This window comes from Chrysochloris asiatica, unplaced genomic scaffold (assembly GCF_000296735.1).
Source record: "Chrysochloris asiatica unplaced genomic scaffold, ChrAsi1.0 scaffold00053, whole genome shotgun sequence".
In the NCBI taxonomy this organism is placed as follows: Eukaryota; Metazoa; Chordata; class Mammalia; order Afrosoricida; family Chrysochloridae; genus Chrysochloris; species Chrysochloris asiatica.
In genome coordinates this window covers 14,010,958-14,035,362 of record NW_006408571.1, presented here as the reverse complement: position 1 = coordinate 14,035,362, position 24,405 = coordinate 14,010,958, and the positions used below count along the sequence as shown (strand labels likewise).

The 24,405-nt window shown below is 39.0% G+C and overlaps 1 protein-coding gene across 8 annotated transcripts in view; it reads right to left on the bottom strand.

Moving 5' to 3' along the window:
• Positions 1–12,223: 12,223 nt before the first annotated feature.
• The window catches only part of MELK (maternal embryonic leucine zipper kinase), a 109,922-nt gene continuing 97,740 nt past the window's right edge, over positions 12,224–24,405 (bottom strand). For 5 of the 8 annotated variants that reach the window (XM_006863109.1, XM_006863110.1, XM_006863111.1 and 2 more), the window contains 2 exons: positions 15,537–15,640; positions 12,224–12,750 (listed from right to left, as the gene is read on the bottom strand). In XM_006863109.1, the coding sequence (XP_006863171.1) occupies positions 12,573–12,750; positions 15,537–15,640 (282 nt within the window). In that variant the 3' untranslated portion in view covers positions 12,224–12,572. The remainder of the gene's footprint in view (positions 12,751–15,536; positions 15,641–24,405) is intronic. The other 3 variants (XM_006863107.1, XM_006863108.1, XM_006863112.1) reach the window with 1 other exon arrangement.

The window sequence follows — 24,405 nt, the reverse complement described above, 5'->3', positions numbered from 1 at the left end:
TTGAAGCACTGTCTTCTTTGTGTAAGATGTAATTGCCTGCTTTCTTCGAGATATTATGGTGTTGTATTTATATTAGTTGATGATTGTACATTGGTTTGTTCTCAGGCACTCATCACCTTCCGCATGGTGGATGTGGTAGAGACCGGAAGTCTGAATGCAGTTAGTTCTCTGTTCTCTGTGTAGTATAGTTTGGGAAAATTCAGGTACCTCCAGAAGCAGGAACACTATACTAGACATCCAACTCCAGACAAAGCAGAGCCTGTGAAGGAGGGGTGCACTGGCCACTGGATTGATGAAGATCAGGATGGCCATGTCCTCTGCTACCGGAAGGAAGGGCACATGAACAAAAGCAACTTGCATCCTGTTGCTATCAACCTCCAGCTGCGTCATACCCACAGGCTGCTGTATCAACAGCCACTTGCTAAAGCTCAAGATGACTGTGCCACTCAGTCCTCCTGTTTTCCTTTTCACTCATTTCTCCTGTTCAGCTTCCTCTTCCATTTGGCACTCAATCCACCTTCTGTCTTATTCTCTGATGCTCAGGGTTCCAGAATCACCATCTGTATCTGTTTCACTTCATCTCCTATATCTTTATTGCAGAAGGTCAGCTCAGTGCATCTGCTTACTCAGCCATCTTGCCCGAGAGCTCAACCTAGCGCCATTTTAATGTGGTTTATTTGACATTTCCTTTGTTCTTTTTAACTTTTTATTGTGAATTGAGTGAAGGTTTACAGACAAGATCATCAGTTTAACATTCAGAAAATCATACACTTTTGTTCTTCTTGATGACTGCAATCCCTTCCATGCAACAGTTATCCCACTTCCTCTCTGTGGTTCCTATTTGTATTCCATCCACCTTCCTGTCCTTTCTCAACTTTTTCTTTAGGAGACTGTTGCCCTTTTTGAGTGATTGACCATTCCATGGTGAGCATGTATGTTCACCTATGATGGTGAGTTCCTTTCCAAACCTGAAGTATGGTCGAGAGCTATAGTCTCAGGTTCCTCCAGTCTCTTTCTGACCCCCAAACCTGGAAAATATATATATACACATACATATTTGACATTTCTTGAGCTTCTACTTTAGGACAGACATAGTGGTTAGCACTGGGAATATCAAGGTCAGTAAAACACTGACCATCATAGTCTACTGGAATGAAATGAGACAAACAATACAGAACATTGGAGTCAAGCAAGCAGGTGTGCTTTAGGATAAATATGAAGTTTCTGGCTTGGGTATTTGAGTGAGTGTACAAAATGGATGGAATGACCATATAATGTATCATTCAAACCAAGACACTTTTGAGAGTAAAAGGATGAACTTTTAATAATTATGCTGGGGCAGCAGGCTTAAACTTAGATTATTTTAGGCAAACCTAGATGTACAATTACCCTAAGATGGGACTACTGGAGAAAATAGGTCTGGGGGGAGAGTAAGGTTGGGTCAAGAAACATTGCCTTTCAAATGCCATGGAGAATCCAAATGAACCTGTACAGTAGAAAGGTGGACACAGGGAGAAGAAAGGCCTGGGCCTGAGATAAAGATCTGTGAGCCACCAGAAGCCCTGGGACCAATGAAACCATCCAGGAAATTGTAGAGAGTAGAAAAGAAGAGGGCCAAAGGCAGAGCCTGGAATTAACATTCAAGGGCAAGCAGACAAAAAGATAGAAAAAGAACCTAAGAAGGAGTAGTAGGAGAGGTAAGAAAGGCAAAAGAGACTAAATGAAAAAGCTAAGAATCTTCAAGATGGAGAAAGTGATCAACAGTGCCAGGGGCCATGAACTCAGTAACGAGCAAGTCATGGGTGCCCTTAGAGCCCCTTTACTTATGGCAGTTTCCACATGTGTTGTTGTTATTAGGTGCTGTTGAGTTGACTCGCACTCATAGTGTTCATCCTCACAATTGTTGTCATATTTGACTCCATAGTTGTTGCCACTGTGCCAATCCATCTCGTCTGGGGTTGTCCTGTTTCTCCAGGGACTGTAATATTATGCCCATATATTTGAGCTTCTTTTTACCTCATGGGTCCACTCAAAAGTGAAATTTCTCTTGCATATAATCTTCACATTTTTTAAAGATACGTCTCTGGAAAACTTGGCCACATCCATGCCTTCCACCATTTGTCACATCACACAGCTTCAAATCCCACCATCCCCTCACCCCCCTCACCTCACTATCATAGTGTAACCATTTCCAACAGTGAAGTGTGCATCATGCTTGTCTGTGTGTGTGGTAGTGAACAAAAGGGATTTCTTTTCGTTTTCCTTTAAGTAGGGTTTTTTTTTTTTTTTGCAAACATCAAGGCACAATTTCCAAGAGGCAGCATGACATATGATGACATAGTAACAAGGTTATCCAGAGCCCAGCACATCAGACAGTCGGGAAAACCTTAAGTGAAGAATGTGTGTCTCCATGAAGCCTTGATAATTTACAAGGGACAATGACTATCTGAAGCATTCAAGGTCTCTGTTAAATCTGGTAAAACTAGGTGACGTGGAGAGGGAGGCTTCTCACGCAAGGGGACCCTTTGGTCTTTAGGAACATCATTACCTGTGGGTTATTATTATTACTACAAATACTAATATACTTTTATTAAGCACCGGCAATGACCCAGGGCAAGTGAGTTTAAGTTCATATTATATCCATTTTCATTATCAAGAGAAAAGAGCAGAATGAACAAAGGACTATAATGTGAAATTCTAAAGTAGGAAAAATGAAAAAAGGTTAATTAAAAAAAACAACTCACCGAATAAAGAGAAAGGCTCCAACTGTTCGTGGTCAGGAGCCATGATGGATGCTGGATCTTGTAACCCTGGACTTTTCCCCTATGATTTCTTTCCATCTCGTTCTCTCAAAATAGATCCTCCTCTCAGCTAAGGGCATGGCAGGGGCAGGAGAGGAATAGGGAAGAGGGAAGTAGACTTTTATCTCAAGGGGTCCTTTTGGCACTAAAAATCCACAAATCAGTGCCTCCTAATTCTAATATCTAGCCCCAAACAGAATCAAATCTAACATTAAAAATATATTACAATGTAAAAAAAAAAAAAAAGTAATTATATTAAATCCTGAGAAATACTCTGTACTCCAAAGTCCTTTTCTCCATATCTGATGCTAAAATCTCAAAGCATTTTACACCCTGGCCTTGTGTATGGTTTATGTCTCTAAGAGATTTCCCGTTAACCACCAAATTTCACTGAAAGTTTCCTATGAAATGACATCTTTCTGTTGTAGAAATCTGTAGTTACTAATTCAGAATATCTTTCTGTGCAAGTTCTTTTTCTCCATCAAGCTAATGACTAAGGCTTTTCAGCATGTATAACCAGACTGGAAATTCAGTCCCCCAAGCAGGTCAGCAGAATATAGACATCTAAGTATAGAGGAACTGTGCTGCCCAGGCCTCTTGCCCTATTGGAAGCAGTGTTGTAGTTTGAGTATATATTTAAGGCACATGATGAAGTGTTTGTAGTTAACCTGTTGGAGCTACTCATGTTGGCTGAAACTTTTATCCAGCATTCCAAATTACATATCAAACCTCAATGTCCTTTGTGAAGTAATGAGGTACCCTAAAAGAAGTATTTGTATGAGATTACTAACAAGCATTACTGAATAATCAGATGAGGGACAGTTTGTTATGTCTACTGGGTAGCTAGAGTCTGATCCTCAGAGCCTAAGGTTTGGACGGTCAACAACGCTTGGGCCCACAGGGGCTTGGCCTCCTGACCGGGTCTGTGCTGTCTGCATCTGAGTCCTCCTTTTTTATTGATTGTTTAAGGGACGCTGCCTGTCTAAGGTGGTCAGTGCGAATTCCTCAGTCTTACCAGTCATTGAGACTCATTGCAGCATGGCAATGTCTCTGTCCCAAGTAGCCGAGGTTCCACGTGATCCTTACCCGTCTCTGGCCACACGTCCAGCATAAACAGCCGCCATCCGAGGAAGGCAGGGAGGGAGGAGATCAGCTGGGGACCCCATGCGCCCGACGTTGCGGGCCCACCACCTGCTCTAAGGTGACCAAGCAGGATCACTATGCTGAGGTTCAATCCATTTCCTCGGGGATCTTATTCTCCCTGGATATCCACAGACAAATGTAAAAACCTCCCCTAAAAGCCGAGACTATAAATTCCAATAAGCCAAGTCCCCCCGCTTCCAAAAAAAAAAAAAAAAGCTAAAGAGGATAGAGAGAAACACTGTAAACTGATGATATATAGCGGGGATAATAATCAATGTAATGAAACAAGCTATATGAATGGTTGAATGTGAAGCTGATGATGTGCCCTGTAAACTTTCACTCAATGCAAAGTAAAAACATTTAATTAAAAAAAAAAAAAAAAGAAGTATTTGTATGTTGTTGTGTGTGTGTGATGTTTATAGAAACAAACCTGGAGCTAGTCAGGCAGGTAACACTAGAGCTAGATCTGGACTCCAAGTGCCTGACTCCCAGAAACCAGTGCTCTTCCTGCTAAAAAGCACAGTCTCACAGACAGTGTTGTAAAATGCCACAGCTGATCTCAGAGACATCTTTACAGTAGAAATAAGCTCCAACGTGGCATAAAAGATCATATCCCAGACCCTTCTCTTCATATGCTATGAGAAGCAGGTGCCTCATGGAAAGTTGACTTACAGTGGAAATATCATAGAAAGGAGAACATAAAAAATCCCCATGTGTGAACATCTTGGTGCAAATCAACATATATTTTCCTGCCATTAAGGTCCTCGGCACCTTAATGGCAGGATAATATATGCATTCTTTTTCATGTTCTACTTAGCACCAACTATGACACTTGAATTCAATACATGTTGACTGAATAATTAAATTAAGTTAGGAGTCAAGAAGAAATACTCAATAAATTGCATTGATCTGGCTGATCATTGTGGGGGTAAATTTGATAGTGGAAGGATTGGGGTGAGTGTATATAATCAGATTTGTGCTTTGAGAAGATGACGCTACAAAGCTGGGTTGGGAGGTGTGACAGTTAAGGTTTGTTTCAACTTGGCTGGGCCAGGTTCTCAATGGTTTAGCAGTTAATATGTAGAAGGCACTTCCATGACGAGATCTAATAATATGTAATAATCCCCCATGTTGTGTGATCAGTTCCTAATTTGATGTAATTATCCTATGTGTTGTAAATCCTCACTTTTATGAAGTTAGTTAGGCCAGATGCAATCTACAGGGTTAGGTTATATCTTGAATCAACCTCTTTTGAGATATAAAAGAGATTAACCTAGCAAGTAGAGCTCAAAGGGACCTACTACCTCCAAGAAAGAAGAGTTGGTAGTGGAGTGAGTCTTTTGGGCTTGAAGTCCCTAAACTGTGAAGGTCCTAGATCCAGGGAAAGATTGCTGCCAAGGCACATAGAGATCTCCAAAGAATGCTGGGTCTACAGAAGCTAAAAGATGGAAGGGATACAGAGTCACTGTACCAAAAAGAAATGGTCAATGTTCAACCATTTCAAGAAATAGCATACGATCAAGAACCCATGGTACTGAAGGAAGAAGTTTAAATTGCACTGAAGGAACTGACAAAAGACAAGATTCCAGGAATTGACAAATAGAAATAGAAATCTTTTAACAAGCATGCATCAATGGAAGTGCTCACTTACCTAAGCCAAGAAATTTGGAAGACAGTTACCTGGCCAACTGAATTGTAAGAGATTTATATTTGTGCCCATGCCAAAGAGAGGTAACCCAATGGAATGTGAAAAATCATCAAACAATATCATTAATAGCACATGCATGTAAAAATTTCCAGAAGATAATTTTTAAATGGCTGCAACAGTAAGTACATCAACAGAGAAATGGCAGAAATTCAAGCTGGATTCAGAAGAAGTGGAATGCGGGATATCACTGCTGACATCAGATGGATCTTGGCTGAACGTAGGGAATAGCAGAAAGATGTTTATTTGTGCTATATTGACTATGCAAAGGCCTTCGACTGTGTGAACCATGATAAACGAGATAACACTGTAAGGAATGGGTATTTCAGTCCACTGCATTGTGCTCATAAGGAACCTGTCCATAGACCAAGTGAGAGTTGTACAAAAAGAACAAGGGGATACTAAACTAAATGGCTCAGAATCAGGAAAGGTGTACATCAGACCTGTATTCTTTCACCATACTTATTCAATTGGTACACTGAGAAAATAATCTGAGAAACTGATTATATGAAGAAAAACATGGTATCAGGATTAGAGGAAGACTCATTAACAACCTACGATGTACATGTGATACAACCTTGCTTGCGGAAAGAGAAGAGGACTTAAAACACTTACTGAAGAAGATCAAAGACCACAGCCTTCAGTATGGATTACACCTCAATGTGAAGAGACAAAAATCCTCACAACTGCACCAATAAATAACATCATGATAGAGAAAAGTTTGAAGTTGTCAAAGACTTCATTTTGCTTGGATCTACCATTAACACTCATGGAAGCAGCAATCAAGAAAGCCAACGATGTGTAGCATTAGGCAATCTGCTGAATAAGACCCTGAGAGTTCAACAGCAAAGATAGTTTAAGGATTAAGGTGCACCTGGCCCAAGCCATAGCACTTCCAATTGCCTTATATGCATGTGAAAGTCAAACAGTGAATAAGGAAGCCTGTAGAATTTATGTACTTGAGTTATAGCGTTGAAGAAGAATATTAGAAGTACTATGGGCTGCCAGAAAACATATCTGTCTTAGAAAAAGTAGTTAGAATGTTCCTTAGAAGCCAGGATGGTGAGACTTTGTCTCTTATAGTTCACATATGTTATCAGGAGGGACCAGTCCCTAGAGAAGGATATCATGAGAGTCAGTGATGAAGAGGAAGACACCCAAGAAGAAGGATTGACACAGTGACAGCAGCAATGGACTCAAATGTAGCAATTGTGAGGATGATGCAGAACCAGGCAATGTTTCGTTCTATTGGAACCGACTCGATGGCACCTAACAACAAGCAGTGTTTCATGTGTTTGTGATGGGTCTCAAAGTAAAATATACTACTTACTGAATCACAGGGTCAAAAAATTTTGAGAATCATTGTTACAAGCCATATTCTTTCAGACAAGGATATAAAAGTGACCCTTCTCTTGTTTAAAACCCTTTGACAAAAGTAAATTGGACTTCATCAAAACTTAAAACTTTTGTGCTTCAAAGGAAGCTATCAAAAAACTAAAAGGACAAACCACAGAATGGGAAAAAAGAATTCCAAGTTAAATATTTGATAAGGACGTATATCTTAAATAAAACAACTTTTATAATTCAACAATAAAAAGACAAGTACCCAATTTAAAAGGTCAGCAGCTCAAATCTATCAGCCCCACTCCATGGGGTGGTGGGGGGAATGAGACTTTCTGCTCCCATGATTTACAGCCTTGGAAACCCTATATAGGGTCACTATGAGTCGGCACTGACTTGAAGGTACATACCCACCACCACCACCACCACGACACCAATTAAAAATGGACAAAGGGAACTGGGGACTTAGGGTCATAGTCTCAGGGGACACCATGATCAATTGGCATAATATAGTCCACAAAGACAACATTCTACATCCTACTTTGGTGAGTGGCAACTGTGATCATATATGGTCATGGGCCACCATATAAGATGCAACTCATTGTCTCTTCATGTGTGGTAAAAAGAATCATGAAAGTTGAAGACACTTGGAATCAATTAGTCCAATGGACTAATGGAACACATGAATCTGTCTTCATGACTCTGAGACCAGAACTAGATGGTGCCCAGCTATCACTACCAACTGCTCTGAAAGGGACCACATTAGAAGGTTCTGGATAGAGTGGGAGAAAATTTGAAACAAAACTCAAGTAATTTTAAAAAGACATGGTTTACTGGTCAAAAAAAGGCTGGAAGATCCCAAGACTATGGCCCTCAGCAAACCTTCGAGTCTGGAATGGAACTCACCCTTTTGGGTGCATTTTCAGCCAACTAGTAAATAGGTATATTGTTAAGTGCCATCAAGTTGGTTCTGACCCATTGCAACCCAGTATAGGGTTTCTATGGAGCAGCTGGTGACCTTGAACCGCTGACCTAGCAATTCACGTGGACTTTGCAGTCCAATTCACCCACAGCACCACACCAGGACTCCAGATAGGTATATAGGGTAGGACAACTACACTAGTCAGGTATGCTCAACATGGAATGGTCAACCATTCAAGATCAAGAGGGCAACGTTTTACCTAAGGACAAAGTTCAGAAGACTGGAGGAGGATGGACTAGGAAATAAGAACCACAAGGAGGAAGAAACACTGTTGTTATACGGCAGGGATTGCCATCATTGAGATGAAACAAAGAATATGATTTGTTGAATGTAAAATTGAGGCTGTGCTCTGCAAACCCTCACTCAGTCCACAAAAATTTAAAAAGAAAAAAATGGACAAAGGACCTGAAAAGACATTTCTCCAAAGATGTACAAATAGACAATAAGCCTATGAAAAGATGCTCAACACTAGTCAGCAGAGAATCTGAGAAAACCACAATGAGATACCATGTTATATCCATGAAAACACCAGGTGCCATTGTTGTTGTTGTTAGGTGCCATCGAGTCAGTACCGACTCATAGCAACATTATGCACAGTAGAATAAAACACTGGCCAATCCTGGGCCAACCGCACTACTGTTGCCACGCTTGAGTCCATCAATGCTGCCACTTGGCCAGTCCATCTCGTTGGGGGTCTTCCTCTCCCTCTCTGATCCTCCACCTTACCAAACATGATATTCTTCTCCAGCGACTGGTCCCTCCTGACAATATGTCCAAAGTATGAGATGAAGTTTGGCCATCTTGGCCTCCAAGGAGCACTCTGGCTGCACTTCTTCCAACACAGATTTGTTGGTTCTTTTGGCAGCCCATGGCACTTTCAATATTCTTCTCCAACACCAAAACTCAAAAGCATCAATTCTTCTGCGGTCTTCCTTATTCACTGTCCAGCTTTCACATGCATATGAGGTTATTGAAAATACCATGGCTTACATCAAGTGCACCTTAAAAAGCTCTTGTGCAGCAGATTTGCCTAATGCAGTATGTCATTTGATTTCTTGACTGCTGCTTCTGTGAATGTTGACAGTTGATCCAAGAATGAAATCTTTGACAACTTCAATCTTTTCTCCGTTGATAAGAATGTTGTTTATTGGTCCAGTGGTGAGGATTTTTTGTTTTCTTGACATTGAGATGTAATCCATACCGAAGGCTGTGCTCTTTGATCTTCCATCAGTAAATGTTTTCAGTCCTCTTCACTTTCAGCAAGCAAGGTTGTTATCATCTGCATATCGTGATCAACTAAGTTGGTGGATAGGGTAGAAGTGCAGTGAGGAGCTCCTTCAACAACACAGAATACCGAACCAAGCAGGTTCAGGATATAGCACTAGAACTCTGAACCACATATAAAGGAATATTTAGAAGATTGGAAGGCTTACAGCTAGGGGAATTTGTGGCAGAATCAAGAAATCCATTGCTTTCTAATTGAAGATGCTCAGCTGCTCCTGGAGCTGCCATCTTGGGAGAAACCAAGCAGGGGAAGGAACAGAACAGCCATGAATGCCTGACAGAACAGTGGAGATACAGGTGTGGACATTCTTCTTTTGGTATATGTTCACTGGTCTCTCGCTGTCTGCGCACCTTCATTCTGGTGACTAGAGGGGATGCCTGAACAAATGGACACCCCACCTCCACCCCTGGAGCGTTGTACTATGCATATGCACAGATCTCCTAGAACTTTAAAGTGACAGTTTCCACTTAAGACCAAACGGCCACCACTCTCTGTCAGTTTGTCTACTGTAGTGGCTTGTGAGTTGCTGTGATCCTGAAAGCTATACCACCAGTATTTTAAATACCAGCAGGGTCACCCATGGTGGACAGGTTTCAGATGAGCTTCCAGACTAAGACAGACTAGGAAGGAGTGACGAACTACTTCCGAATATTTAGTCACTGAAAACCTTATGAATAGCAGAGGAATACTGTCAGATATAGGGCTGGAAAATGAGCCTCTCAGGTTGGAAGGCACTCAAAATGCAACTGAAGAAGAGCTGCCTCCTCAAAGTAGAGTTGACCATGATGACTGGCAAATGGAGTAAAGCCTGTGGGAAAATAGCCCGCAAGACCTTCATTTGCCGATGGGGCACAACTCAAAATGATGAGAAACAGCTGGAAACACCCAGGTGCCACTGCATTGGTTCAAATACATGGCAACCCCGCAGGTGACAGAATAGAGCTGTACCAGACCAAAAAGTTCACAGAAAAATTCCATTATTTTATTTCCACTTCTCCACAAACTTTCGGAAGTCCCTTCATATTCCCTAGGGTTCAATGGCTTATTTTTAGAAGATTACCAGGTCTTTTCTTCAAGGCACCTTTTGTTTAACACCCCTGCATGTTAACCATTCTCACCACATCCACTATGTTTGTTAAAATAAACATAGACAATAACAAGTATTTGGAAGGATGTGGAAAAATTAGAATCCTCAACGTTGTTGTTGTTACTAGGTGCCATCTTGTTGGTTCTGATTCATAGTGACTCCAAGCACAACAAAAGGAAACAGTGCCCAGGCCTACGCCATCCCCACAATCTGTAACTGGGAGAACTGTTAACATTGTTTATAGGATTGCATAATAGCTTTGGAAAAATTTGGCAGTTCCTCAAAATGTTCAATGACCAAGCAATTCCTCTCCTAGGCATATACCCAAGATAACTAAAAACATGTGCACCAAAAAACTTATACACAAATGTCCACAGCAAAAGCAAAATGTGGTCTATTGTTCAATGAAATAAAATTTGGCAATAAAAAGGAAAGAAATCCTCATGTAAGTTATGAGGATGAACCTTAAAAACATCATGTAAAAGAAATCCAGACACAGAAGGTCATAGAGCATGATTCCATTTCCATGAAATGTCCAAAATAGGCAAGTCCCTTGTGACAGAACAGATTAGTGTTCCCAGGGGATGTGGGAAGGTAGAAATGGGCAGAGGCTGGGTTTGTTTTTAAACATCCTCATGGTACAGTGGATGGCTAACTGAAAGTTTGGCTGTTTGAACCCACCAGCTGCTTTGTGGGCAAGAGTCAGATTCTGTATGAATTTACAGTCTCAGAAACCTGATAGAGAAATTCTACTCTGTCTTACAGAACTCACTCAATGGCAATGCTTTAGGGTATGGTTTCAGGGTAGTGAAAATTCAACTGTTTTATGTAAATTGTGTAAATGTTCTAAATTAGACTGTGGTGATGGCTGCACAATTCTGTTAATATACTAAAAACCATCTAATTTTATATTTTAAAGGGTGAATTCTACCATTAGCGAACGAAGTCTCAATGACACTGTTAGCAAAACAAATCATACTTTTTTGACAGCTCTCCTTTGTTAAAAACACTTAGTAGGACATTCAAGTTCCTTCATGACCTACTTCCGGCTAAACGTTCAATTCTCATGTCTTCTGCTGTCTCTTCCATTCCAAATACACCATGCTACTTTGTAATTTATAAATACCATTCTCACTGGCAAGCATGGCCTCCTTCCTCTTCTTTTTGGTGAACTTCTATGTATCCTTCATGACCATCTGAAATGTTGGCTTCTCCCAAGAAATCATCCCTCAACCCTCCAAAGAAAGTTGATCATCCCCTGTAGGCGATACCCATTCTACCTCTGTTAATAGACTCTGAACTCCGAGTTTACTACACAGCATTATCTTCAACCCCAAGACCTAATGCTCACAAGCACTTAGTAAATGTTTATTGAACAAATGAATGACAAAATGCTCCCTCACTACTAACTAGAAGCAGTGCAATTTTTCCCCCCACCTAACTTAATTGGTAAAATCCATACAAATAGAACTTGAATTCTGGTCTTTAGAGACCAATAAAATGAAATAAAAGTACAAATTTGAGTCCAACATTGAGACTTAGGGAACATTACCATAAAGTAACATTTCATGGGGTTCATAGTTTGGATACTTATCATTGCTGACCGGACACACTTACTGAAGTCAATACTCTTTTATTCAACATATTAAATGTGTTGTTTAACTCTGGTAACCACAGCTGTGACTTAGTTAACGATCTCAATAAATCCTACTTAAACCAGAGACAGGAAAAAATTATGCAAATGAATTCTTATCTGTTTTTCTGCCCAAGGCATATTTGATAACAGATAAAACATACTCCAAATAGTCTCTACTTAATAGTCAGGAGGCCATTTGAGGCTTTATTTGGATCACAATCAAATAAAAAGAAGAGAAGCTTGCTATATTCACAAATGATTTTATTTCAGAAAGAAATTACACATTAAGAGAAGACACAGTTAAGAGCTTCTATTCACATATGGAAGTGAATCTAGGAAAGTCAACAGTTATTAATATACAAAGCCACACGATTAAAAAAGACAGTAACAGATAACGACAGATGGATTAGCCTTAGATTCATCCACAAAATAATATCTTCTGTTTGAAAACAAAAAGATACTGGTCTTGAAGCTAGCTCTTTGGAAAAAGTTGGTAGTTCCAATAGACTTGAAAATCAAACCAATCATACCAGTTTCCATGTAGGCTGTATCACACCCACACTTATTCCACAAGATGGAAACCATCCATCAATTACACCTTGCAGCTAGATAGGATGTCTTCCACTAATCTCTTGTAAACCCAGGCATCACCCTTGAGCCGCTGCCTCCGGATACCCACCACATCAGGTTTTTGAAGCTGGCACACTTCTAGTTCAAACTGCATTGTCACTTTGCCAAAATCTGACTGTGTTTGACACTTCAGTGTATAGCTGTGAAAAAACAAGATAAGAAGCCAGTTAGTGGGAGGACCATAAATATTCTACATAACATAAGAGGCTTCTAAGCCTTTAGGAGGCCAGCGGAAAAACTGAACCATTATTTCATATTAAGCAATGTATTACTGCTTACCCTTTCCAAATGATCTAGCTATGCTTTAGTGATGGAGTATGACTGACGTTTACCCAGAAGCTGAACTAGGATCCCAATAAAGAATAAGGATGAAAAGGCTTTACCAGAATTCTCCCTTGCTGCAAAGAAAAGCCTTCTTTCATACCTATGCTTGCCATTCATGCTCAAGAAATCTTCTGGCATCCTTTATTTCAGCAGCCTTTTCAGCAGTCTAATCCATGCACATTAGGCCATTTCCACAACACTCATAACAAAGGAAAGCATAGGGAAGATTAAGAAGATCTGTGTGTATATACCTCATCAGAAATTTCTTTCATATAAATAAAGCTGAAGCCACTAATCTGTCAGAAGGACATGTATCTTCAAGTTTTTCTACTAATAAGAAGTTATGATCACATCATTACTTTATGGCAGGTTTATAAAGAAAGTCCAAGGAGGTGGTAGATTCCCTGGGTTGAAATGTGTGGTGTTTGTAATTAGAACTGTCATGTTACTACTCTGACAATGAAAAGATTCAGCTGAAAGAAACTTATTTTAAAAACAGGTATTTTCCTGATACATTGCATAAAATGAATTCATATACATTAGTTCACATTATTTTTAAGAGTTTTATCTGTCTTCTTACTGATCTTCAAAAGCAAAGCCTACAATCACTTTTTAAGTTCTGCTGAAGTATAGAGAAATTACATTGTATCTGTTACACAAACTATGAGGATTCACAAACTACACCTACTCATTATCTGACATTTCAAATTTACAAAAGTAAAAAACTAACTCTCTGGTTATTTTGCATATTAACAACAGATTTCTGGCAGTAATAATGTGTAAGTGTAATAATAATAAATGACTAAATGCAAGGGGAGAGCACTGCTGGCTATGATGGTTAAGGTTCTGTATGTATCAACTTGTTGCACCATGATTTTCAGTGGTTTGGGTAACACTTGTTGTTATGTGCCGTGGAGTCAGTTCCGACTCATAGAGTACAGGGTTTCTGTGGCTGCAAATCTTTACGGGAGCAGAAAGCTCATCTTTCTCCCACAGAGCAGCTGGTAGTTTTGAACTGCTGACCATAAGGTTCACAGTGGGTAACACTTAGGATTGGTAAAAACTGAAAGTGGGAATGCAAACAGAAACTTGTACGCCAGTGTTCACTGTAGCAAATTTCATAACAGCCCAAAGGTGGCTGTAACCTAAATGTCCAAATAAAAATGAAATTTGGTAGTTATGTAATGATGTAGTCGCCCTCCATTTTCACGCAATGCTGATTTTCCCATAATGACCTAGTCTTTGGAACTCAGTCACGTTGGGAAGTAAGAAGTAGTAGTATTTATTTTCTTACTTAATTATATATTTGGGGGAAAGGAGCTTGAGATCTTAAAAAACAAGCAGTTAATATCAGAAATCCCCAAATGAATGCCCTATAATTAAGGTTCCTAATGGAGGTGGTTACAAATCGGGCTGCGAACCTTAAGGTCAGTGGTTCGAAACTACCAGCCGCTCCGCGGGAGAAAGATGAGGCTTTCTACTCCTGTAAGGATTTACACCCTCGGAAACCCTGTACAGGGTCGCTATGGGTCGGAACCGACTCGACGGCACTTAACAACAACAACAACAACAATGGAGGATGGCATATAGACAACTTTAGTCACATGACAGAAGACAAAAAGCAATTCTTGCTAACTGTAAATTGATAACAATGGAATATAATCAAGATAAGTAATATTCCATCAATGAAACATTTTTGTTTTACTTTGTCACAAACAAGGTTAAAAACAGAGAAAGTAAAAAATAATGAAAGGGGTCAAGAAAGAAACTTACCAGTTAATCAAGAATTTAGAAGGACAAATGATTGGCTAATGGCCAGTTAGTAATCTGATAGCACACATGAAGGAGGAAAGATAATCAAAATGCTTCTGGAACATAGTCAAAGCCCAGGATACAGAATAGGTTGGAGTGAGTTAGAGAGATGTGTTTTAATGAAACCTCAAGAAGGAAAGCTGGTTCATAGAAGGAACACTTACTTGTCAACATTTACACAAGATAATGAAAAGTAAACTACATTTGTAAAAGATTGCTTCTTAAAACCTTACTCTATATTGACTATCTATTTAAATATTTTGATAACTGTATATTAGTGGCTACTTCCATAAAAGAAATTTTAAACAACATAATTGAGTCAACAGAAGAGGTCTGGCTATTCAGTCCATGAGATCATAACCAAGGCGTCATTTGACGGTAGTTCACTCAACAGGAAGAGTTAAGGTAAATTCGCATCCTAAACCCAAACCTGTAAAATAGCAACTCATTGGTGAAAAAAAAGGATTCTATATAAATACCCTATTTGTTTGATATATCTCGTAAATTTAGATTACAATTTATAAATACTATTGTAAACTGGAAAACAGAGAATTTAAATGAAAACTGGAAAAAGTCCAATCTTAATTTTGAAGTAAAAAGTGTAACTCTGTAAAGTAGTGACAGTATGGTGCTTAAAGAACTTGTAAAGAAGAGAATAAATTGTGAACAACTACAGTACTATGGAAGCTTTTTACAATGAGGTGGGAGAAATATATTTTTTAAAAAACAACAAATAAGCCCATATTTTCTTAAAGCCCATAAAACATCACCCTGTAAATATATGTCTTACCCTTTCTGTACAAAGTCGACATGCTTCTTTGGAAGAACAGACATTATTTCATTCAAGAGTTGATCTGGATTCATTAATTTGGTTGAAGTCACATTATAGTGAAGCTTTAAAAAAAGAGAAGGTGAGAAGAAAATCTTTACACTGACACAAAGATCTTCCTACCTACGGAGAAAAGAATTTGGCTTTGCCCAAAGTAAGGTGCCCTTTGTTCTTGATTCCTGAAAAAGAATCCTTGGAGTAACTGGAGTGTCTTGATTTGGGACTTTTAGACCACATCTGAAAATCTGTGTTAGCAAGTGGGGGTGGGCCAGATCAGAAAAGATTCACCTGGGAGACTGGTAATAACTAGCCTTAAGAGGCATGATTTAGCCTCTAAGCAGGACTAGCCAATTAAAGCCCCAAACATGAAGGCTCAGGGAGCTTCCTGACTGGCATGCCCTCTTTGGGACAAAGAAGCTCCACATTGGGAACTTTCTCAGATCACCCCTGCATTTCTTCCTTATAACAATCCTGACTTATATTGTTTTGCTATAATAAATCTGTAGCTATAAGTACAGTACTCTCCATCAGTTCTGTGAGTTGTCCCAGTGAATTATCAAACACAAAAAAGAAGAGGAAGCAAGCAAGTAAAAGTGTCATGTGGACTCCCAAACGTCTGGCTGTTATCTGCCTGTTTGGCAAACTAAAAGATGGTCTTAACCTGTGAGATCTGCCCTGGCTATAGGTGGTGAAGTTTAGCGAGCAAGGGACAGTGTGCTAAGTCGGCAGCTGGTGTCAGATAATGATTAATCCTAGGAGCTAATTCTATGAAAATTCCATGAGGGAATGAATATACACACGAGTCTTTTAAAGAGTGTCAAACTTTTTTTTCTCATTGACTAATAACATACTTCTCAGAAATGTTTGTTTTCATTCCTGATTGGCGCCATTCATTCATTTATTTAACAACTATTTACTAAATGCTTACTATGTGCCCATCACTGTTCCAGTTGATCCTGAAGAAACAGTATTAAACAGACAAAAATCCCTGCCTGCCTAGTAGTGTCTTCATGCCAAACAAAATCGTACTTTCCATATCATTCAGGTCTCGGGGGTTATTAAAAAATAAATAACAAAATGCTCAATGTGGAAAAGACTCAACTATCTCACTTTTCAAATTAAGAAAATATACTCCAAAGAAATGCATATAAAATTTTGAAGGTAGATTTCCCAAAGCACAATACACACAATCATTAAAGAGATGTTAAGTAACATCACATATATATAAATATTTTTGTTTATTCTAACCTGATTTTGGTTGTTGTTGTTGTTAAGTGCCATTGAATTGGTTCCAACCCATAGCAACCTTGTATAGAGCTTCCAAGGAGTGGCTGGTGAGCTTGAACCACTGACCTTGTGGTTCACACAACTGTGCAGTCCAGTGCATTAGCCTACAGTGCCACACCAGCACTCAGAAAAATATAATTAACACAAACTAATGACAGTTTCCTTTTAAATACATTAAGTTTAAAAATTAGTTCTCTTGATTGTGGTGCTGGCTTCACAAGTATGTGTGTGCATGCCAAAGCATAATAAATTGTATATTTTTAATATGTGCAGCTTATTATATGCCGATTAGACTGCCATACAGCTATTTTTCAAAAGTGAGTGAATCAGTAAAAAAAAAATAATGCACATGAAGCCCCGAGTGTTAAATGATGGTTGGAGCTTGGGGAACCCAGCTTCAAGTTATAAAGGGAACTTTAAAATCGTGATTTAAATTATTCCTTTTGTAAAATAAAGAATTAACTAAAATTTATTTAAATTTCAGATTTTTTATACTACATCCTTAAAGACAGTTTATCTACATATGATTTGATATCTTTAAAAAAACTAAGGTGTGGGAGAAAATGTGAAATAAAACTCAAAATTATAAAAAACATCAGGCTTATAAGAAACCAAAAGAGATTTACAAAAATAGAAGAATATACCATGCGCATGGATAGGAAGACTTAACATTGTGAAAATGTCAATACCATGAAAAGCAATCTACAGATATAACACAATCCCAATCCTGATTCCTACAACATTCTTTAAAGAGATGGAAAAAAATGATCACGAACTTTATATGGAATGGAAAGAGATCCCAAATAAGCAAAGCAATGCTGAAGAAGAACAAAGTTGGAAGCCTATCACACTCCGATTTCAAAATTTACTACATAACCACCTAGTACTGGTATAATGAAAGATATCTATTTCATCGAAACAGATCTGAAAACCAGAAGTAAATCCATCCACATACAGTTAGCTGATCTTTGGTGAAATCTCTTGATGCACACGAGTTTCTAATTTTTAGTATGCCCCACTCATCTATTTTGTCTTCTATTGTTTGTGTGTGTGTGTTTTTTTGCAATGTTTGATATTCTATGTATGCCATGTATTAGAGCCACTAAGTTTATCCCTATTTTTTCATTGATGATCTTTACAGTACTGGGACTTACATTTAGGTCTTTAATCAATGCTGAGTTAGTTTTTATGTATGGTATGAGATTTGGGTCTTGTTTCATTCTTTTGTAAATCAATTTCCAGTTTTGCCAGCATCATTTGTGATCAGCATTGCTTTGCTTATCTGGGATCTGAAATTTAAATAGAATCCTTCACTATTGCAAATCAAATCTTGAATTTTTTTTCTTCAGTTCTGTTTGAAAAATGCTGAGCATGTTCTTTTGTTTTGATTTTCTAACTCCAGGTATTTGCACATTTCATTATAATATTTTGTCTTCTCAAAGTGCCCTTTGAAATTTTCTATTTAGCTCTGACTTCTTCATTTTTTCCATTCACTTTAGTATCTCTATGCCAGTAAGCAGTTTCAGAGTCCATTTTGAGACCTTTTCTGACATCCATTTTGGTCTTTTCTTTCTTGCTTTTTTAATGCCCATTTGCTTTCTTTTTGTATGCTGTGTTTTGTTGTTGTTGTTGTAAACTTTTTAATGTGAACTGAGTGAAGGTTTACAAAGCAGGTTATCAGTTTTATATTCAATGAATCACAAACTTGGCTTCATTACAATGATGCGATCCTCTTCATGTACCATTAATAAGCAGTATTTACCTTGATTCACTTTAACTCTTGCATGATGCTACCTTCATCTTTCCTCTGCCCTGAAGTCATCTTTTTTTAATTCTTGATGTGATGCTATAACTCTCCTGGTCTTCAGTCATTAATGTCTAATGCACCAAATCTGTTCTTCAGACGGTCTCCAAACTCAGGTGAGATATGTTCAAGGCCGTATTTTGGCTCTCAGGGACTTGTTTTAATTTTCTTCAGCTTCAGTCTGAACTTGATATGAGCAATTAACGATCTGTTAAACAGTCTGCCCCTGGCCTTCTTCTGGCTGATGTGGAGCTTTTCCACCTGTGAGGTCCATGTGTATACGTTGTTGAAAAAGGTATTTGCAATGAATTAGTCATTAGTTTTGTAAAATTCTATCATGTGCTCTCTGGCATCAGAGATCTCGTTGCACAGATGTAGTCAATTTGATTCCTGTGTATTTCATCTGATGAAGTCCAGGTATGTAGGCACCTTTTTTATTATTTTAAAAACGGTACTTGCAGTGAGTAAGTCACTGGTCTTGAAAAATTTTATCATGTGATCTGAAACATCATTTATCACCAACGCCATATTTTCCAACTACTGATCCTTCCTCTTTATTTCCAACTGCTGAATTCTAATCACCAGTAATAATCTGTACATCTTGATTACAGGTTTGATCAATTTCAAACCAAAGAAGTTGATAAAATTCTTCAATTTCATCACCACTGGCTTTAGTGGTTGGTGTGTAAATTTGAATAATGATATTGTTGGTCTTCCTTGTAGACGTATGGATATTATCCTGTCACAGACAGCACTGTACTTTAAGATAGATCTTGAAATGCTCTTTTTGACAATGAAAAATGACACCATTCCTCTTGAATTTGTCATTCCCAGCATAGTAAATCATATAGTTGTCAGATTCAAAATGCCCAATACCAGTTCATTTCAGCTCACGAATGCCTAGGATATTAATCTTTGTGCGTTCTATTTTTTACAATTTCCAATTTTCTTAGATTCATACTTTGTGCATTCCATGTTCCAATTATTAATGAAAATTTGAAGCTTTTTATCCTCATTTTCATTGTGTCCCATCAGCAAATGAAGGTCCCAAATGTTTTAATCCATTCACATCATCACAGTCAACTCTACTTTGAGGCTGCAGTTCCCCAGTCATACTTTAAGTGCCTTCCAATCTGACGGGCTCATCTTCCAGCACTGTATCTGACAATATTCTGGTGCTATTCAGGAGATTCTTCAGTGGATAAACACTCAGAAGTAGTCCACTTCTCCTTCTTCTTAGTCTGTCTTAGTCTATAAACTCAGCTGACACCTGTCCACCATGGCTGACCCTGCTGGTATTTAAAATACCAGTAGCATAGTTTCCAGTATCATAGCACCACACAAGCCACGAAAATAGTGGTTTGAAAATATTTGTTGTTGTTAAGTGCCGTAAAGTTGGGTTCAACTCACAGAGACCATGTGTAGGGTTTTCAAGGAGCCACTGGTAGGTTTGAACTGTCAACCTTGTGGTTCACAGTCCCATGCAGATACAACAATACTATACTAAGAGTTGTTGAAAATATCATGCTACACTAAATAAATCAGTCACAAAATATACAACTTCACTTACATGAAATAAGCAAATACATAGAAATCAAATTATTAGTGCTTACAAGAAATGGAAAGGAGGGTAAGAGGAAGTTTTTTTACTTATGGGACATTGAGTTTATGCTAATGGTGGGAGAATAATGAGGAAAAACATAGAAACTGCAATACATGAAAAGTGTAGTCAATGTCATTGAATTGTACAGTTAGCAAGTGTTGAAATGGCGAATGCTTGTTATGTGTATTTTCACTACATTAAAAGAATATGAAGCTGGTGGGAAAATAAAGCTAATTTTCTAATGCAAGTCTTTCAGTTCTGCAAAAAAGTTAAAAGCTTTAAAAAGGGTTAAAGATCCACCAATAAATCAAGTTTCAGATTTTAAGTTTATGCTATTAGGACTGTCATTCTGCTACTTTCAGGTTATAATGCTCAAAATTGGTAACAAGAATGATCCTTAACATTCAAACAATATCATATAGTAATAATGCATTTCAAATGCAATGTAGCATCTCCTATGTCCAGTCTTGTTTCTACATCCTAGCTCTGTATGGTTGTATGGTAAAATGAGTTCCTATAGTTGGCCTTTTGCCTTGAATCTGTGAAAAAGACAGAAAAAGAAAACAGCTTGGGAGATGTTTTCCCTGGGCCCTAAGAGTTGTTATAGTTGCCTAGTCCTTTGAAGGAGTTTGTTACTTTTGCCCAAGGAAAAAGCTAGTCCCTGATGGCAGAAAATGCCAGTTATTATGCAAACAGATGGAGCTGCTTGTGAGGGGATTGCTCCATTATTATGAAAATAAGATACATAAAATCCACACAGGATTTAGCCACTTGCCTATATCAGAGCCATCTCACAAAGGTTGAGGGGTCCTCACTGCCATCAAAGAGAACATGGAGTTGGAGTAGTCCATTTGGAATCTGAGTCCCAGTGCTGAAAACCTCCTAGAGCCAAGAGACAGAGCTGTAACAATGGAGCAACAGCACTAGAATGAGGAGACTGGTAGGAGAGGGCATGGTGGATTTCCTGGTCAACAGACTAAGGCAACTACAGTGGGCTTGCCAACCCATGGAGCACAAGAGCTGAGTACCTTTGAAATGGAGGTTAGCTGGTAGAGGGGGATGCTTCAGGACACTTGTTGGCAGAGCTACATAATAGTTTTACAAGTAGGGCAGGGGCTGAGAGCAGGCTTGCATGGCTGGATGAGAGAGAGAGAGAGCTGTCCTACATTAAAGGAAGGGATGTGTCCTTCATTTTGGGGACGTCTTCTAGCCCTTGTCTGTGTGCTTCTTACATTGCTCTTGTTCCTGCTGTTTCCAAGTAAATCTTGATCTCATGTTGCTTCCTTAGTAAATCACCTAACTGTGAGCATAGGTTTGGCCGATGCAACAAATGATTAAATCCCAACAGAAGTAGAGAGGAGAAGCTGTGGGGAGGAGAGCTGATATCAGAACTGGCAAACAGGTCGGAACATGGAGGTGTGTCTGATCTCGTCACAGGAATCAGCTTTGATCTAATTTTCCCTGGCATTAGATAAGCTCCAATACTTCAGTTTTCAGAAATGAAGAAACTGAGGAGGTCAAGGATAAAATGGAGTCCCTGAGTAGTGCAGGCAGTTAGTGTTTTTGCTTGTTAATCAAAAAGCTGAAGATTTAAGTCTACCCAGAAGAGCCTCGAAAGAAAGGTTTGGCAATCTGCTTCTGAGAAATTGCCACTGAAAACCTTAAGCACTGACACACATGAGGTCACCATGAGTCAGAATCAACTTAACAGCAACTCGCAGTGTCAGGGATAAGATGACATTTGAAGTAGGCAGTACATAGCTCAGGCTAGAATTCAGGTTTTTTCACCCCCAATCCAGTGTTGGAGGACTACCTAGAAAGCCAACTAACACCAGAACAGTTCCTGTGGAAAAGCGCATTCAGGTTTCAAACAATTTACATTAAGTGAATATTTTTAGAACATTACCTATCAGTATGGAGTCCTGGTGTGGCACTGGGGGTTAATGTGCTGGACCGCAAGGTCAGTTGAACAGCAAGGTCAGTGGTTCAAGCTCACCAGCAGCTCCTCGGAAACCCTTTCCAGGGTCATTATGAGTCGGAACCAGCTCAACAGCATTTAACAACAACAATCAGTATTTAATAACTGCTTAGCTTCACAATAATGTGTCTACTTGGACAAGTTGCCTTAGTTTTACTTAATATTTTTCAGTGAAATGGCAATATAGGTTTCCATGTCAGAATCTGAAACATTTCATAATTGTCTTCTAACTACATAAATCTCATCCTGGTATGGTGCTGTCAGATCAGCAGTGGACATTGAACCACAAGGTCAGCAGTTCAAACCCATCAGCTGCTCCTTGGAAACTCTAGACAAGGTTGCAAAGAGTCTGAACTGACCCAATGATACTTACCAACAAAAATGCCTAAGCAGTTCTGGTCATCTACTTTTGGAGTTCTAGTGTGGTGCTGCAGAATAAGCACTCGACCTCAAGGTCAGTTTGAACTACAAGGTTGGCAGTTCAAACTCATCAGCTGCTCATTGGAAACCCTATACATAGGCTCACTATGAGTTGGAACCCACTTAACAACAACAAACAAGAAATCTCAGAACAAAAGGAAAAAGTATGCCAACAAACAGCCATCATTACTCACTGCCAGCAAGTGATTGTGACTCACAGTGATCCTATACAACAGAGGAGACCTGCTCCACAGGGTTTCTGAGGTCATATATCTTTACAGAAGCAGATTGACTCATCTTTCTCTTGTTAAGGGGCTGATGGGTTCAAACCAACCTTTCAGTTAACAGCCCAACACTTAACCCACTGTGCTACCCCCAAACTAAATCTCACTTGTCAAAAATCAAATTGATTCTGACTCATAGCAATCTTACATTATGGTTTCTGAGGCTATACATCTTCACTGGAGCAGAAAGCCTCCTCTTTCTGCTAGCTGATCTTGTTGGTCAGCAGCCTACCAGAACTCCTTAAAAACAGCTATTGAGCATCCTAAAATTTCCAAGTGCACTTTTAAGTATAACACATTACTAGCAGATCAGTCCTATTTTCTTTCTCTTCAAGATAGGACATAAATGGGATCTTACAACATTTTTCTCTGAAGCACCCTCTGCTCAACAGCTCAGTGTTTTCCTTCTCCTAAACCTGCCCAGATTGGATCAGCATGACAGCCTCTGCATAAATATTAAACACAATCCCGGTGCCCAAACCACGGGACTACCGTGATCTTCTCCCTCCTCTGGGTCCCACGCCTCTTGGATCACGCCTGTACCTCAGCATTGAGCCCAGTGTGTCATCATGACTTCCCACCTGTTTTCATTGCCAGTCTGAGACCCTCAAAGACACAGATTGTATACTACTTGTTTCTTTACCTCTTACTTCCTACATTTTTCACCAACAAAAATGTCACTTACTAGATGTCTGAATGAATGCTCAGAGGGAATCCAAAACTATAAAGAGTGTTTTATATCTACTAGCAACTTATTTTTCCCTCTCCTACCTAATATATTGTCCCACCACTCAATATGAAACTTCTTAAAACATAACAGTCTATCAATTAAGGTCCAGGCCCGGAGGTAGCCTCCTGAACCCTGCAAGCCTGCCTTCCCAGTCTGTGGTTCATTAGTTTCTTCACAAACACCAATTCAAAGTCCAAATTAACTTTCCAAGCAAATTTTCCTTGAGGCTTCCGTAGGTCAGAGACTCCTCTAACTGCCCAAGATACAATTGCTGTTCCCTATCTACATCCCATGTTTCTCCACCTCCATATTTTCACTGTGAAGCCCTTGACCTGAATATTTGAAGGAAACAAGTACAGTTACATCTTCTCACAACTTACTGCTTAAGAACATACTCAAAAATTTTAGATGCTCAAAAAATATAGTAACTAGTAAAAAAGCTACTAGACTTCATTGCAAAATTTAGCAAAGTGGCAGGGTATAAGATTAACATACAAAAATCAGTTGGATTCCTGTGATTCAAATCAGTGTTGAAAAGGACATTAGAAAAGCAATCCCATTTACAATAGCCACCCAAAGGATGAAATACCTTGGAATAAATGTAACCAGAGAAACAAAGGACCTATACAGAGAAAACTACAAAACACTACTGCAAGAAACCAAGAGACTGACAAAAATGGAAGAAAATACCATGCTCCTGGATAGGAAGACTCAACATTGTGAA